The 15,961-nt window shown below is 55.0% G+C and overlaps 1 protein-coding gene across 6 annotated transcripts in view; it reads right to left on the reverse strand.

Annotated features, from left to right (window-relative positions):
- The window catches only part of LOC104674099 (tenascin-X), a 69,169-nt gene that overhangs the window by 37,300 nt on the left and 15,908 nt on the right, over positions 1 to 15,961 (reverse strand). For 5 of the 6 annotated variants that reach the window (XM_030928290.1, XM_030928292.1, XM_030928291.1 and 2 more), the window contains 8 exons: positions 11,344 to 11,500; positions 10,903 to 11,166; positions 9,364 to 10,104; positions 7,862 to 8,230; positions 6,515 to 6,811; positions 4,126 to 4,407; positions 3,456 to 3,761; positions 1,131 to 1,463 (listed from right to left, as the gene is read on the reverse strand). In XM_030928290.1, coding sequence (XP_030784150.1) covers positions 1,131 to 1,463; positions 3,456 to 3,761; positions 4,126 to 4,407; positions 6,515 to 6,811; positions 7,862 to 8,230; positions 9,364 to 10,104; positions 10,903 to 11,166; positions 11,344 to 11,500 — 2,749 coding nt within the window. The remainder of the gene's footprint in view (positions 1 to 1,130; positions 1,464 to 3,455; positions 3,762 to 4,125; positions 4,408 to 6,514; positions 6,812 to 7,861; positions 8,231 to 9,363; positions 10,105 to 10,902; positions 11,167 to 11,343; positions 11,501 to 15,961) is intronic. The other variant, XM_030928293.1, reaches the window with a different exon arrangement.

Raw genomic sequence — 15,961 nt, forward strand, 5'->3', positions numbered from 1 at the left:
CATCTCTATTAAAAATACAAAAATTAACCAGGCATGGTGGTGCGTGCCTGTAATCCCAGCTACTCGGGAGGCTGAGGCAGGAGAATCACTTGAACCTGGGAGGCAGAGGTTGCAGTGAGCCAAGATTGCATCACTGCATTCCAACCTGGGCAACAGAGCAAGACTCAGTCTCAAAAAAAAAAAAAAAAAAAAAAAAAGAAAGAAAGAAAGAAAGAAGAAAGAGAAAGCTTTGTGGTCAGGTGTGGTGGCTCACCCCTGTAATACCAGAACTTTGGGAGGCCGAGGTGGGTGGATCACTTGAGGATCTGGAGTTTAAGACCAGTCTGGTCAACATGGTGAACCCCGTCTCTACTAAAAATACAAAAAAGTAACCAGGTGTGGTGGCACACATCTGCAGTCCCAGCTACTTGGGAGGCCGAGGCAGGAGAATCGCTTGAACCTGGGATGCAGAGGTTGCAGTGGGCTGAGATCATGCCACTGCATTCCAGGCTGGGCAACAGAGTGAGACACTGTCTCAAAAAAAAAAAAAAAAAAAAAAAAACCAAAACCAAAAACAAAAAACGGAAAAGACTAGAAAGAAGAGAAAGCTTGCTTCAAGCTGTACTGATGAAGAGGCCAGTGTCTCATGCACATTCTCCCATCTAAGTACTAACCAGACCTGACCCTGCTTAGCTTCTGAGATCAGAGAAGATGATGGGGCATCTTCAGGGTGGTATGGCCTTAGAGTCATGTGCATTCTGATCAAGTAACTGAACCAGCCAAAGGGCACAAAGCAGACCCCAGAGTAAGAATATTTATAACAATTCTCACAGCAGACACTGGCAGCATATTTACTTTTGCCAGGCCCATTCTTGATGCTTTACATCTGTTAACTCACTTAACCCTCACAATAGCTCTGTGAAGTAGATGTCCCCATTTTACGGACAAGGAAACAGGGGCGCAGAAAATTTAAAACTTGCTCAGGGCCATGAAAGCTGGTGGTAACTCAGTCCCCAGTGATATACTCTTTCCAGGTCTTCCCCTGGCAGGTGGCCTCAAGGTTCCACTGGAGCAAGGAGAGCAACTGGCTATAGGGAAGCTGGGAGCCAGCAGTGGGAGGGAACCAAAGCAGGCCCCTGCCCTTCACTCACCTGTCACGCCCATGGCGGATACCGGGCCCACGCGCTGTCCCTCGTGGAGGCCGTACAGGTGCATCTTGTACTTGTGCCCGGGCTCCAGGCCCCCCACGGTGACCTCACTCTCCTCGCCCCCAACACGCACCGCCTGGGGCCGCCCATTCCTGTCCTTGTACTGCACAGTGAAGGAGTCGAAGCGGCCCTGGGGGACGGTCCAGGAGAGGCTCAGCGAGTCAGGGGAGGATCCTGTCACTGTCAGCTCCCCCAGGAGCGGCTCCTCAGAGGACTCTGGGGCCTCCGTGCCAAGTTCTGTGGGGCTGGGGGTCTCGTCCACATCCTCCTGAGGAGCTGAGAGAAGAGGCAGAGGCATGAAGGGCTGCTGGCTTTGCTGCTGCCCACAGAGGACAGCCATGGACGCGCCCTTACGCTGTGGGCTCAGGGGCTCTGTAGCCTTTGTAGTCACCATTGGGTCACTCACAGATGGAAAGGGCTGAGACAGCCCTTGCCCCACCCTGCTCTAGGGGTTCTGTGGGGGTGAGGGGGTCTCCCTTTGTGTCTGAGAAAGGAGCTGAGATGGGAAGAGAGGAAGCCGCTGAGGATTCTTCCAAACCATGTTCACTGACAGTGCTGACCTCAGACAGTGAGGAGGGCAGTGAGGCCTCTTCCTACCTGCACCCTCCCCAGGGCACTGTGGCTGCCCCACCCCTCATATGAGGATCTGACCATGGAATGTGCTCCTGCTGTGGCCTCCCCAGGCAGCCCTGCCCCTCCCTCCCCTTTAACCTCAAGGAATGAATTGCTAAGGCAGGGCTCCAGGCACGAGTGGGAGAAAAATTCTGGGTGAGTGGGATCCAGGGAGGGCCGTGCCCTTCCCCGGCTGGCTCTGGAATCACAGCCTTGTGGGCACCTACCCGCCCCCTGCAGTTAGGTCTCTGCTGAGGCTCCATGGCGTGGGGAGACTGTGGCACAAGGGAAGCCAGCCCTTCTGTGACCCGCTACATGGGGGACTACTTTGGGATAGCAGATTGAGGAAAGAATTGGCAAGAATGACAGCCCAGAGGAAGGGAGGGAGGTGGGGAGGAAAAAAGATTACTGGGAAGTGAGAGAGTCAGGGAGAAATTGCAGCTCGCTCTGAAAATGCTTTGCTGCTCCAACCACTATTCTAAGTGTGTGAGGGTGGTTTATTTTTGTTTTTGTTTTTTGAGATGAAGTCGCTCTGTTACCCAGGCTGGAGTGCAGTGGTGCGATCTCGGCTCACTGAGAGCTCCGCCTCCCGCGTTCACGCCATTCTCCTGACTCATCCTCCTGAGTAGCTGGGACTACAGGTGCCCGCCACCATGCTTGGCTAATTTTTTATATTTTTAGTGGAGACAGGGTTTCACCATGTTAGCCAGGATGGTCTCGATCTCCTGATCTTGTGATCCACCCGCCTCAGCCTCCCAAAGTACTGGGATTATAGGCATGAGCCACCGTGCCCCATGTCTAGCCTAAGTGTTATATGTATATTAACTCATGTCATTCCAACAGCTCTGTGCAGTAGTAACCATTATCCCCACCTGACAGGAGGGAAAGCTGAGGCACAGAGAGGTTAAGCAATTTGCACAAGGTCCTCCAGGAAGCAAGTTGCAAGGCTGGTAGGGAGACTCAGGCAGTTGGCTCTGGAGTCTTTGCTCCTAACCACTATCCACACTATCTCTTATCAAATAATTCACAGGCTAGGGGAATGGCACCAGACAGGGAAAGACTGGAGACATGGAGGAACAGGCTGGGATGCTGGGCTGAATGCAATCCCTTTGCCCTGTTCCAAGCGGGTTGGGAGTCAAGGAGTCGGGAGCTGGGAGAAGTCCTCTTCATGCTGAGAAAGGCTAGAGAAATGTGGTGCTCTTGTCACTTGGATCTGCCACCTCTGAATACAGCAGAAATGGCAGGAGGGTGTGGGCAGCAGGTGACAGAAGCCCAGAAGTGACCATGGCCCAAACCAGACCATGAAGGAGCCCAGTAAAAACTGAGGGGTGAGAACACAGTGACCGAATGGTGAGGACATCTGTGGGGAGGACAGCTCCAGGTGGAAGGATGAGTCCAGGTGCTTGGAATGGGGGAAAATAGGACCTGCCCTTGGAGATGAAGAAGTGAGGCTGAGAAAGAGATGAGGAGCTGGAGGCTGGATAACGGGGACCTCGCATGCAGAGGATAGGAGAGCAGTGGGGGAGGAAGTGGGTGGAGGCTTTGGCAAAATGAGCTGAGAAGGCGAAGGTGGAGGGAGGCTGGAAGGAGCCCCAGCCAAGTCCTGCTCACAGGATGGGGCTAGCAGGGGAGGGAGGCCTGGCAGCCATGACTCACCAGTCTTGGCCACCACAGACTCGGGCCCCACACGCTGCCTGCCACGAAGCCCGTAGAGGTTCATCTTATACTTCCGGTCGGGATCCAGGCCGGGGACAGTAACCTCATTCTCATCCCCCGCAACAGGCACTGCCTGAGGCTGCCCCTGTGCATCCTTGTACTGGACCATGAACGAGTCGAAGGGGCCCTGGGCCACCGTCCATGAGAGGCGCAAAGAATCTGGGGTCACACCGGTCACTGTCAGTTCCCCCAGGAGGGGCTGCTCCAGGGACTCGGGGCGGGGGGGCTCCTCTTTCCTCTCTGGAGCTGTAAACAAGCAGATCCAGCCAGGTGCTGAACTGGCAGCCTGGGAGACTGGGGCTTGGGGTTTGGACGGGCTGTCACACCTACGGGGGGTGGGAGGTCACTAGTCCATTAATTTGAGAGCTAAACTTCTGGGAAGCCTGACACAGCCAGGGTATGACACACCTTCTGGGCCTCGGGGAGCTGCTGCTTGGGATGGAAGGGGCCCAGCAGTGCGGGGGAGTCTGGCTGCCCCTCAGCTCAGGAGTGGGGCCAGGAAGCTGGAGTCAGCTGTCTTCCTGGGGGATCCCAGCTGGTTTCAGCCTGAAGGCGAGTGTGCAGAGGGCTGAGAAGGGGTCACATGGGGGCTGAGGTGGTTGCTACTCACCAGTGGTGCCATCAGCCGTGAGGGGGCCATACCGCTTCTTGTTTGCGATTCCAAACAGAGTGAATCTGTACTTGTGGTCAGGGTCCAGTGAGGAGACAACAAATGAACGCTCAGGCCCTTCCACAGGTACCACCTGGGGCCGTCCATCCCTGTCCCTGTACTGGACCATGAAGGTGTCGAACTGGCCCTCAGGGACAGTCCAGGAGAGGTGCAGTGAATCTGGGGTAGGGTCTGTCACCCACAGGTTTCCCAGACGGGGTGGAGTCCCTGGACTCTGAGGCACTAGGAAGAGCGGGTAGAGAGAAGGGAGGGACTTAGGTCCAAGGAGAACGAGGAAGCCAAATGCCACATGGGAATGCTGTGTGAGGCTGTGCAGGTTGTTCACTGTACAAAAGTGCATTTGCTGAGGGAGTACAAAGGGACTGAAATCCAGCCAGCACTCTGCTTGCCAAGCTGTGTGCCCTGGTGAGGAGTGGTGTCCACTTAAAGGAATGGGTGCCTTCTTCCAAACAGCATGGAAGCACTGCGTGGACTAGTGTGGCTCAGCCTCCAACCACAAACTGGAGCAGCAGGGAGCTTCAGAAAGAGGGGAGCCCAGCCAGGCCCTTTCACATCTCCATAGCCAGGGAAATCTTCCCAGTACAACCTCCACTGCTTCCAAGCCTAACTACTAGCTGGCTTCTTCTCCGAGAGAGGAGAGCACAATCCTTGAAGTGTTTTAATGTGGGACAGCCTCCCTCATCTATGCTGCAGGCCTCTCCTCCTCCTTCGGAACTTTGACCCACGGATGGACTCCCTCACCTGCAGCACTGACCCTCCACTCCCCAGCAGCTGTGCCATCAGCATTTCAACAAGCTACTGTCACACCCCTCCCCATCCCCATTCTGTGTGCATCTCTCTCCGCCTCCATCTTCCCTCTTTGCTCTCGTTCCCAGCCCAGATTCCAGAAAGTGATGTCTACACTGATTGTAGCCACGTCCTCACCTCCACCACCCTCACGATCCAGCTTCACCCCTCCACCAGGCGGTAGCTCTCATGGAGGCCAGTGGTGGCCTTGCCATTGCTAAATCCTGTGGACACTCCGTAGCCCTTGATTCACTGTTCTGGAATCTGACAAGTCCAACCACGCCCTCCTTCCTGGAGTCCAGGACAGCACCCTCCCTGGTTCTGCGCCTCCCTGCAAGTCACTCCTCAAGCTACCCTGTGGGTCCTTCTTCCTCTGCCTCCGCTGTGAGTGTAGGCGGCCCCGGGGTTCCAGGGGCCCTGTCTCTTCCCCAACCCCACACTGCTACTCTGGCGCCTCAGTTCTCCTGACCTATAAAGTAGGTATGCCTCCCAGGTGTGCTTTATGGAGTGCGATGATCCTCTTTGAACATCTTGATCACAACCGACTCTCAATAAATGCACAAAAGGTATTTATTTAAGTGTCCCTTAGATGTTGATCTAAGTTTATCTAAGGCATTATTCCCCACCTCTGCTGCTCCCTGCCGCAGGGAATGGGACTGTCTCACCCAGAACCCTGGGGGCTGCCTGGTACACCTTGCTTTCCGCCTCCCACATCCAGCCCCACTGCCACCATCCCAACTGACCTATCATCTCTCTTTTTTTTTTTTTTTTTTTTTTTTTTTTTTTTTGTTGAGACAGGGTATTGCTCTGTGCAGAGTGTGGATAGCACCCAGGCTGGAGTACAGTAGCACAATCATGGCTCACTGCAGCCTCGGTCTCCTGGGTTCAAGCGATCCTCCCACCTCAGTCTCTCAAGGAGCTGGGACTAAAGGCACGCACCACCACACCTGGCTAATATCTTTTGTCATAATAGAGATGGGGGTTCTCACTATGTTGCCAGGTTGGTCTCAAACTCCTAGCCTCAAGCGATCCTCCCGCCTTGGCCTCCCAAGGTGCTGGGATTATAGGCAGGATCAACCCTGCCAGGACTTACCAGCTCTTAACTCACTTCTCCAGCTAGTCTCAGCAGCCACCGTGCTATTTGCAAGATAAATATCTAGTCACGTCACTCTCCCACTTTACCCTCACAGGCCCTCTAGGGGCCTTCAAATGAGGCCCAAGCCCCTCAGTACAGCACAGGAAGCCCTGAGACCAGGCCCTTTGGCACCCCCACATGCCCTGTTCTCCAGCCAGAGGAAACTGTGACAGTGATTCTCTTACAGGCCATGCTCTCCCCACCTCGATCATCGTGACTCCCTCAGGCTGCACTGAGCTTCTCAAACTCTGTGCCTGCCCCACCGCTACTTTCCCTTCAGAATTCAGCTCATGTACCACTGCCTCCAGGAAGCCTTCCTGGAGCTCCCTCCCAAAGCAGGCTCCCAAAGCATTGAGAAAACCTCCTTCAGGGCACTACAGAGGGCAGGGTGTTGCTGCTGTCACTCACAGATCTTGGCTTCAGTCACCAGGGGACCATGCCTCTTCTTGCCAACGAACCCATACAGGACAAATTTGTACTTTCGGCCAGGATCCAGGGAGGTGATGACGGCTGAGCGCTGGGGCCCCTCCACGGGCACCACCTGGGGTTGCCCGTCCCTGTCTTTGTACTGGATCACGAAGGAGTCAAACTCGCCCTCGGGGACTGTCCAGCGCAAAAGCAAGGAGTCGGAGGTCCTGTCTGTCACCGTCAGCTCACCCAGGCGTGGTGGGCCTGAGGACTTCCCAGGCCTCTCCTCATCCCTGTCTGGAGTTTGGGAGGCAAAAGCAAAGCATAGTGGACTCAACTGTTCTCTTTTCTGTGTCTCCTTCCCTCTCCCCTGCCCACCTCACTCCATCCTTGATAGCTCCCTCCCTGGAAGACTCTATCTCCCCACCCCTCAGTGACCAGCTCTCCTGGAAGAGAGGCATTTCCCTCTTAATCTCTGCTCCTTCCCTTGTGACAGTTTATCCATTCCTCACAGGGTCTTGGTCCCTCTGCACCCCAGGATCTTTGGGGGGTTTCAGGTCCCCCCTGGGTTCTGTATGAGAGTTCCAAGCCTCCCCACTGCAGCTTCAGAGCAGTCTGAAGGCTCCTCTGCCCACCTGAGGAGGAGCTGAAACCACCTGGTGCTTTCTTTCTTACCACCCTATCTGAGCTTGACCTGGAGCTAGGGGATGAGTCAGCCACCCTGGTCCCACAGAGAGGAACAAAGAGGGGGTGTGAAAGCCAGGTACTCCAGGACCTGTCTTTCGCTGGTCCTGCAAACCTCATCCATGTCTGAAGTCCTGATGGCTGTGGAGCCCCCTGCCCCAAGGAGCCTTCACCCCCAGCAGAAACTGGCTGATGGGACCACGGACTGCTGTCCACTCAAACCAGGCTCTCAGGGATGAGGTGCTGGGAGCTAAGAGTCAGTGTCCAGAGGCCTTATCATGCCCACCCTGAAAGATCTACAGGGCAGGGAAGGGCAGAGGAGCAACCGGAGAGTAGGGGCAGGGGAAAGGGCAAGGAAAGCTGCAGATGGAGGGCCAGGGACCTTCGGCCTCTCTCCTGGAATCTCTGTCCCACTCTTGGCCGTTTTACCTCTGCCTCTTTCCCCTCTCCCCACCTATCCTCATCATTGTTCTGAGATCCTCCTCGATCCATCTTCCTGCTGAACCTGCAATTCCTTTTCTCTCCTTTTCTCCTCTATCTAGCCCCAAACACCAGCCCTGCCTTTCACTGGCCCCTCAATATCCACCCTACCTCTGAAGTCCCAACAGCCCCAGTTCCTCCCCCAATCTCAGGATATTGATCTGAGCAGAGTCAAATATGTACCCATAATGCCTTGGTAGATGACGGGGTCAGAGGGCTTGCCCCCAGGAGGGACCCCACGAAGTGACAGCTCGTACGGGGCTCCAGGAGGGGGTGGAGGCACCAGAGCCTGGCGGACGTCCCCTGGCAGCACTTCCTCATGTGCCCCCGGCCCCTCGGGCACCCGCAGGCGCAGCTGGAAGTGGGCAAAGGTGTCGGGCTGGGCGGTCCAGACCACACGGAGGCGCCCTGTCTCATCTCTGCCCAGGACCCTCAACTCTCCCAGCTCCTGGGGGCGCTGCTGCAGGAGAGGAGCCTGGGCCCCTTGGGTCGTCGAGGGGCCTGAGGGAGGAGGCTCATCGGTAGTCCCCAAGAGGCCCGAGGGTGAGGACCCTGGGAAGGGGCAGGGTGAGAAAAAGAGGAGAGTCCAGTATGAGAATGAGAAAGGGATCCCTAGTCCCCAGGTTCTGCCCTCCAGCCTTTAAGAGCCTTGGGGCCCTACCCTCTTCTACTTCTGGTTCCATCACCTGAGCCACTCCCTCCTCCCAAAGGTCAGCCAGTCCTCCAAACACCCCCATCTACCACATTCCTGAGCAGATGGGCCTGTGCTTCAGGCAGGTGATAAATAAAATAAAGCCTGCTATCCCTCACCCCACAAGGCTTCCATGACCTCCAGCCCCCGGAGACTTCCATGTCCCTCCCCACATACATCCCCCCCCACTGGGTGGTGGTCAGGTGGCTTCCATTAGTGCTGCAGTGAGAAGCCTGGAAGAAAGACAGTGGTGTTAGAGAGGGAGGATGCAAGAGGAGAGTGGGCAGTGGGAAGAGAAAGAGGGTGTGGGGGTGGACATCCAGGTCAGGTGGCATCTGGGCCCTATAGGGGAAGAAGAGGTCCACCACCCGCCCCACAGCAGCCACAGGGTGCCCTTTCCCCAAGCCCAGACATCGTTCCTGTGGGAGAGATCAGCATAAAGTGAGCCAGAGGGTCTGAAAAGCCAGATCAAAAAGCAGTGGTTTCACCTCCCCGACATACAGTTGCTGCCTGATGGCACCCAGGCCACCCCCACGCAGTTCTGATGTTTCCCTTCAAGGTCAAGGCCCAGTTGTGGAAAACAGTAACCACTGACCACAGTCTTGAGCCACTCTCACCACAGTGAGTCAGAAGGGGAATCACTGTTTTCAATTCCCAGCCCACTCAAACTGCTCCAGTGAATCTTTGCAGGCACCCCAACCACATCCCCCTCTATGGCCTAAAATAGCAATTCTGGAAGTGTCCCGGGAACCCCAAAGAAGGGGCTGCCTTGACCTTAGGCATCCACAGGATGGATGCCAGGACCCTGGGGGTGGGGACGTCTTCTAGGGACACTGGACTTGTGCTTTGTCCTGGGGCCCCCTGGAGCCTCGGCCAGGTAGGGCCTGAAGGTAGAAGGGTGCCAGTGGCAGCAGGAGGAACTCATGAATGCAGGCTCCAACGGCAGGTGAGGCTGGACAAGGCATGGGTGTCCCGTGGCCCCAGCCCACGCTACCTGTGGTGGTGATGAAGGCGTAGGACTTGGAGGTCTGCCCCGCCCGCACCCCGTGGACCTCCACGTGGTAGGTGGTGCCGGGCCTGAGGTCGGGCAGGCTGACGGTGCGCGTGGTGCCCGGCACGGTCAGCTCACCGCCGGGGCCCTCTGCAGGCGGTTGAGGCCGCCAGCGCAGCACCACGCGCTCGAACTGGCCGCGGAGCCCGTCGAGAGACACGAGAAGCGCGCCATCGGCGGAACTGCCCAGCACCTCTGGCTTGGGGTGGCGGGGCGCAGCCACCCGGTCGACGCCTTCAGGCGAGAGGCCGTAGATTCCCTGGTTGGAGTCCCGTTTCCTGGTGCCGGGGTCAGGGCTGGCGGTGGGGCGGGGGTGGCGGGTCAGGGGTGCGGGGGAGCCGGCGGGGGCGGCGGCCAACAGACGCCGCTGCAAGTATTCATGGATGTGGCGCGCCACCGACGTGTAAGTCTGGTTGGCCCGCAGTGGGTAGCCGTGAACCCGCAGGTGGCGCTCCAGGTCCTGCACCGTGCCGCGGAAACGGCTCAGCTCGGCCGTCAGGTTGCCCCAAGGCCGCCGTGGGGGCTGGGACAGGCTTGACCTGGGCGGGGACTCCTCCTCCCCTTCCTCTGCGGGCCTCGAGGGCCGAGGGGGCCGTGGGGGCCGCGGGGCTGGGGCTGGCTGGGGCCGGGTCTTGGGGGGCGGGGCTGGGGGGCGCACCTCCGGGTAACTGTAGTGACCTGGTGCTGCCAGGGGCGAAAAAGGGGAGGAGAACAGGTCAGTGGCAGCTCCCTCCGGCAATCCTCCCCGGCAGCCCCTCCCTCGATCCCTCCCACCAGAGCCAGAAGCCTCTTCCCTGTGCCCCAGCCCCACCTGGAAAGAGAACGGAGGGAAATCGGTCAGTGTCCCGCAGCCCCCCCATTCCCCTCCAAGCCCACCACTGTTGGTGCCCTAGAAAGAAGAGAGAAGCCCGTGGGTGGGGCCCTGTAGCTGAAGGAGAGAAAGGGGAGTCGGGAGGAGAACGTGAGCTACAGCGAGGTGGGTGTCCCCCTGTCACAGGAAAAGAAAAATATCCAGGTATCTGTTAAGAAACCTCGAGGTTTAGTGGAAAATCACTGCTGTGAGACCCACCTCCCAGCAATTCCAATCCTAAAGTCAACAGGACTGATGATCTCTAATCTGCCTAATTCCAGTCCCACAAGATCTATCAGCAAAAGGCCTGTCCCTGTAACTAAATTTAAATAAGAACCTCCCTTAACTGACTGGATCAGCCAGCATCTCCTATTCACTTCTCTCCCTGGGGCGGTTCCTTTCATAGGCTAACCTGCAGCCTTCTTACAGGACTCCAGGCATCTCCAGGCTACTGGGGCTCTGTCTCCCCAGTAGCCTCAGGACACAGCAAGGCCCCCAGCAGGTGCCTCGAGACTGCCACACACCTGTCAGATGCATTCAGAGGAGCCTGTGAGCCCTGAGCCTGGGCTCCTGAGGAGGAGGATCCAAGGCTGGGAAACCAGGGCCCTTCCCTAACCTCTGGCCAGCCATACCTGTGTTGGCCCTGACGGAAGCTGGGTAGCTGACTGCCCGGCCCCGCTCCGCTGTGACAGTCACCACATATTCCACGCCTGGCATCAGGTCAGTCAGCAGCGTCCCATCTGCTTCAGGGGGCACTTCCAGCCGCACCCTCTGGTTCCCGGCACTGACGTAGGACACCACAAATCGGTCTACCTCGGCCTGGGGACGCAGCCAGCCAAGCTCCAGTGTTGTCGGCGTCACAGCCACCACTCGGAGGTCCTGGGGCCCATCGATCACTAGCCAGGTTAAAGAGAAGGAGGGCTCAGGCGGGTGTCTGGTTCTTCAGTCATCATCTTTCCTTCCAAGAGCCTAGCCCCCATCCAGTCCCTTCCCTCTGCCCTCCCCGGGGGCAGATTCCCTCTCCAGTCAAGATCTCCACTCCGGACACCCCTCCCCACAGCCCCAGCGCTCACTGGTGGTGATGGTCTTGGAGGCAGGAGGGCCCCAGCTGGTCCCTCGAAGGGCTCGGACGGTGACCTGGTACTCCTGTCCAGGGGCCAGTCCTCTCTGGTCATAGGCTGAGGCAGAGCTTGGAACCCGTGCTGTGAATGGGGGGCTCACCCCCTCTGTCTGTGAGAGACAGCACCAGGTGGCTCAGGGGCTGGCACTCTGGCCTCTGCTGCTCAATCCCCCTTATATCTTCTTTCTCCAATTCTTAGTGTCAACATGGGACTGTGTGGAACTTGACCCTGTACAAGCTGGGGAGCAAACATGCTGAGTGCGCTAACTCCTTGTGAGCCACTGTTCTAGGTGATGTACATCCATGAACTCACTTAATTCTCACGACAACCCTACAAAACAGGTCCTATTAGTCCCATTTTACAGATGAGGAAACTGAGACACAGAAGGACAAGTATCTTGCCAAGGTCACCAACACCAAGAAAACGGCAAGGATTTAGGCCCTGGCAGTGTGATCCCAGAGACCCCTCTCATAGGCACCCCCTGCTCATCTGCCAGAGTCCCCTCTCATGGGTACCACGTGTTCATCTGCCAGAATTCCACCCAACATGCACCACGACTCTCCCTCAGGCTTTGCCCTGGCAACTCTGACTACCTGGGCATGAGGAGGCTTCTCCTAAGCTCGGTCCTGTCAGAACAAATGAAGTCGATCAAGGATGCCCCTTCAAGCTGCACTTTCTCCTTAAGGGGGCTGCCTCACCCTCTGAACCTGCCGGCAGACGCCTGCTCATGGCTGTGTAATAGGAGTGGGACTCGCATCACCACCTTTCCCTTGAGGGACTTTTCTTGTCTCTTCACCCGGGTTGTAGGCTCCTCAAAACAAGACCCACCTGCTCAAAGTTCCACAAATATGTTTCCTGATGGTAGTTTTTGTACCTGGCATCATGCTGGGCATTGGAGACACAAAAATAAAATATATGGTCCCTGTCCTCAGGTAGCTCAGACTCTAGTAGCTAAACGTATGACCACATCTTGACTCTATGAGATACTCAAACAATCTCTATGCTTAGGAAATGCTTGCGAGAAGACAACACTCCTACAAGGGTACATTTAAGGAATTATGATTATGTGTGGTGGCCCCAAAGGAAGTCTACTGGACCCTGCTCCAGGCAGGGTCTCCTGGAGTGCCCACCACTGGGGAAACAGGAGGAACTGGACATCTGTGAGCATTCTAACAGCCCCACATTTCGCCGTGCTGTCCAGCTAGGACAGCCGCTAAGGACGCTCTGTTCTGCCTAGCTATGTTGGCTGTGATGGGGACACCTCCATTCAGCCAAGTAGGATTGGAAATTTCAAAAGGTACTCTCCTAAACCAAGAGAGCTGTGGGGAAATCAACACAGTAAATACCAAAGTATAAAACCAGATGAGAAGGCCACGTAGAGATTTCTGGGTTGAGGATGAAGTAAAGCTTTGTCAGTTTTCTGGGCTGAAAAGGTTTCCTGGGCACACAGGACCTCCAGCCCTCTCCTATTCATCCTGCCCTAGAATACCCCGGCCTAGGAAGCCTTGGGTTGGCCTCAACTCAAGACCCATGAAATCCTTACCGTTCCCAGAATTTATTTGTTCATTTTCTCTGTGTGTGTGTCTCTTTCTCTTTATCCACACCCACCCCATCCCTGCCGCTGCAACACACACACCTTGGATGCTCCCTGATGATATCTGGTTCTTTCAGGGAGGCAAGCCTATCCCCAGAGTTCTTCTCCCATAAGACCAACCTATATATATATATCATCAACCTAATCCATCAACCTAACCCATGTCTCCCACATCTCCTAGTACCAGCTTGCTGGTCTGAAGCAGGCTTTCTTTTTTCTTTTCCTTTCCTTTTTTTTTTTTTTTTTTGAGAGGGAGTTTCACTCCTGTTGCCCAGGCTGGAGTGCAATGGTGTGATCTCAGCTCATTGTGAGCTCTGCCTCCCGGGTTCAAGCGATTCTCCTGCCTCAGCCTCCCAAGTAGCTGGGATTACAGGCATGCACCGCCACATCTGGCTAATTTTGTATTTTTGGTAGAGACAGGGTTTCTCCATGTTGGTCAGGCTGGTCTCAAACTCCCGACCTCAGGTGATCCACCCACCTTGGCCTCCCAAAGTGCTGGGATTATAGGCATGAGCCACCACACCTGGCCCTGAAGCAGCATCAAACAGATGCTGGCATCTGGCTCTGCCCCTTGGTGAAGCTTGGATGCTTCACTGATTTTTTTTTTTTTTTTTTTTTTTTTTGAGATGGAGTTTCGCTCTTGCCGCCCAGACTGGACTGCAATGGCACGAGCTCAGCTCGCTGTAACCTCCGCCTCCCAGATTCAAGGGATTCTCCTGCCTCAGCCTCCCAGGTAGTTGGATTACAGGCATGTACCACCATGCCCGGCTAATTTTGTATTTTTAGTAGAGATGGGGTTTCACTATGTTGGTCAGGCTGTTCTCAAACTCTTGACCTCAGGTGATCCACACACCTTGGCCTCCCAAAGTGCTGGGATTACAGGCGTGAGCCACTGCACCTGGCCTGCTTCACTGATTTTGTTCTTGGGACATCTTAGACCTTATCCCAATATTAACCTCGTGGCTCCAGATGAAGAACTCTACCTTGGCTGGTCCTTGGAGCTTATCTCACCCTCATTGCTGTTTTTAGACCAGACCCAAGCAAAAACTTCTCTGAGGCTGCAAGGTTTTGAGTCCCAGTGAACGCTCAGCCTAGCCCTGGTTTCCAGGCTGCAGGACACACCCAGACAAGGAATATCTGAACCTTTTTCTCATTCAGGAACTCATCTCCCTCAGTTTCCCCATGCTTTCTCTCACATTCATAGTGGGGCCAGCACTTTGCAAAATAGCAACATTCCTTCACTTAGTGGGCCTCAGGCTGGAGGGGCATCGGAATCACCTGGAGGGCTTGTTGCAATACAGGTTACGGGGCTCTGTGCCCAGACTTTCTGACTCAGTAGATCTGGGGAGGGGAGTCTGACAATCTGCATGCCTAACATACTCCCAGGTGATGCTGATGCTGCAGGTCCACGGAACCCACTTTGAGAACCACTGAGTCACGGTAACAATGCCACGTATGCAGGGAGAGGAGAAACCTCCTTCTTCTGCATTCTGAAAAATAATTTCAATAACTAGGTGTGTTCCTTGATCTGGAATAGCAGAGTTTGGGCTTTGAGAGAGAAGTGCTTCTGGGAAGAGGGAAGGGAAGAGGTAGAGATAGGCTTCTAGGATGACAGCAGCAGCCAGAGGACAGACAGCTACTGAATATACTCTGTGCCCACAAAAATGGACAAAGGTAGCTGGGCGTGGTGGCGGGTGTCTGTAATCCCAGCTACTCAGGAGGCTGAGGCAGGAGAATCGTTTGAACCTGGGAAGTGGAGGCTGCAGTGAGCCGAGATTGCTCCATAGCACTCCAGCCTGAGCAATAAGAGTGAAACTCCATCTCAAAAAAAGAAAAGAAAAGAAAAGAAATAGACAGCACTTGCCAAGGCAGAAGGTACGATACCAGGGGCCAGCTACAGAGAGCAGAACGCATGGTCTGAGGGTCAGCAGCCCAGGCCCAAGAGGAGTGTCTGGGGACCAATTTTACAGGAGTGTCTTCCACACCCAGGCTCAGAGAAGACCCAGAATGTGACAGACGCCCATACCGAGAGCAGAATGGATGAGCTAAGAACATGGCCAAGCCTGGCACAGGCGAACTTGGCACCGCCACCCTGGCTCTGAGTGGCGGAGAAAGTCTAGGGCATCAACTGGAAAGCGGCACCCTTGACAACACCAAGGATGGGTTTGTGTTTATTTACTCAGAGCAGGAGACAACTGCTGCCCTAAAAGCTCCTCTTATCTCAAGTGTTTATTTTAATTCTTTCCCTGAAGTTTCTTAGGAAACTTCCTTTTCAAAGTCCCACCCTTTCAAGATTAGAGCTATGTAAATAATATACACAGAGAAGAAGAGAGTGGGAGAAACACTTGAAAATGTTAGCAGTGCTTGTTTTAGTGAGGAGCAGCCAGGAATTGTTTTTCTTTTCTCTAGTTGCCAAATTCTTGTCTCGTGATTAAAGTATTTTTATAATAACAACAACAAAAAAAGATGTTTAAACAGAAGAAAAAATTCAAGCTATCTTGGTTGCGCCACAAAGTTGAGATTTCTGCTTCTGCTTTGGCTGGAGAGTGAGGAGAGGCAGAACGTGGTAGGGGGCTGGCCTGAGGAGCATAATGACAAGACAAAGCAAAGTGGAGTGAGGATGACAGTTCCTCTGAGCTATCCCCTTCTGTCCTAGTGCCTTCTGAGGCCTTAGGCCCGGGGAGTTGTTTATTTTTACAGAGTCCTGGCTAAGCTGATGAAGATGAGGGTGACATGGCCCACACCCCATGGCATTTGTGGGATGATGCAGGAAAACATGAGTTGGATGGTAGAAATGTCAGAAGATTTGGAGCTAGGGAAATGACCATATCTTAAAAGCCTAATCTGCATAAAGAGAGGTCCCAAATGAGTGACTATAAGGCTTTGTCCTTAGGGTGTTCCCTCTAATGTTTTAAGAGCAAGTTGGATGGCTGGGCGTGGTGGCTCATGCCTGTAATCCCAGCACTTTGGGAGGCT

The sequence above is a fragment of the Rhinopithecus roxellana genome, chromosome 4, assembly GCF_007565055.1.
Source record: "Rhinopithecus roxellana isolate Shanxi Qingling chromosome 4, ASM756505v1, whole genome shotgun sequence".
NCBI classification, from domain to species: domain Eukaryota; kingdom Metazoa; phylum Chordata; class Mammalia; order Primates; family Cercopithecidae; genus Rhinopithecus; species Rhinopithecus roxellana.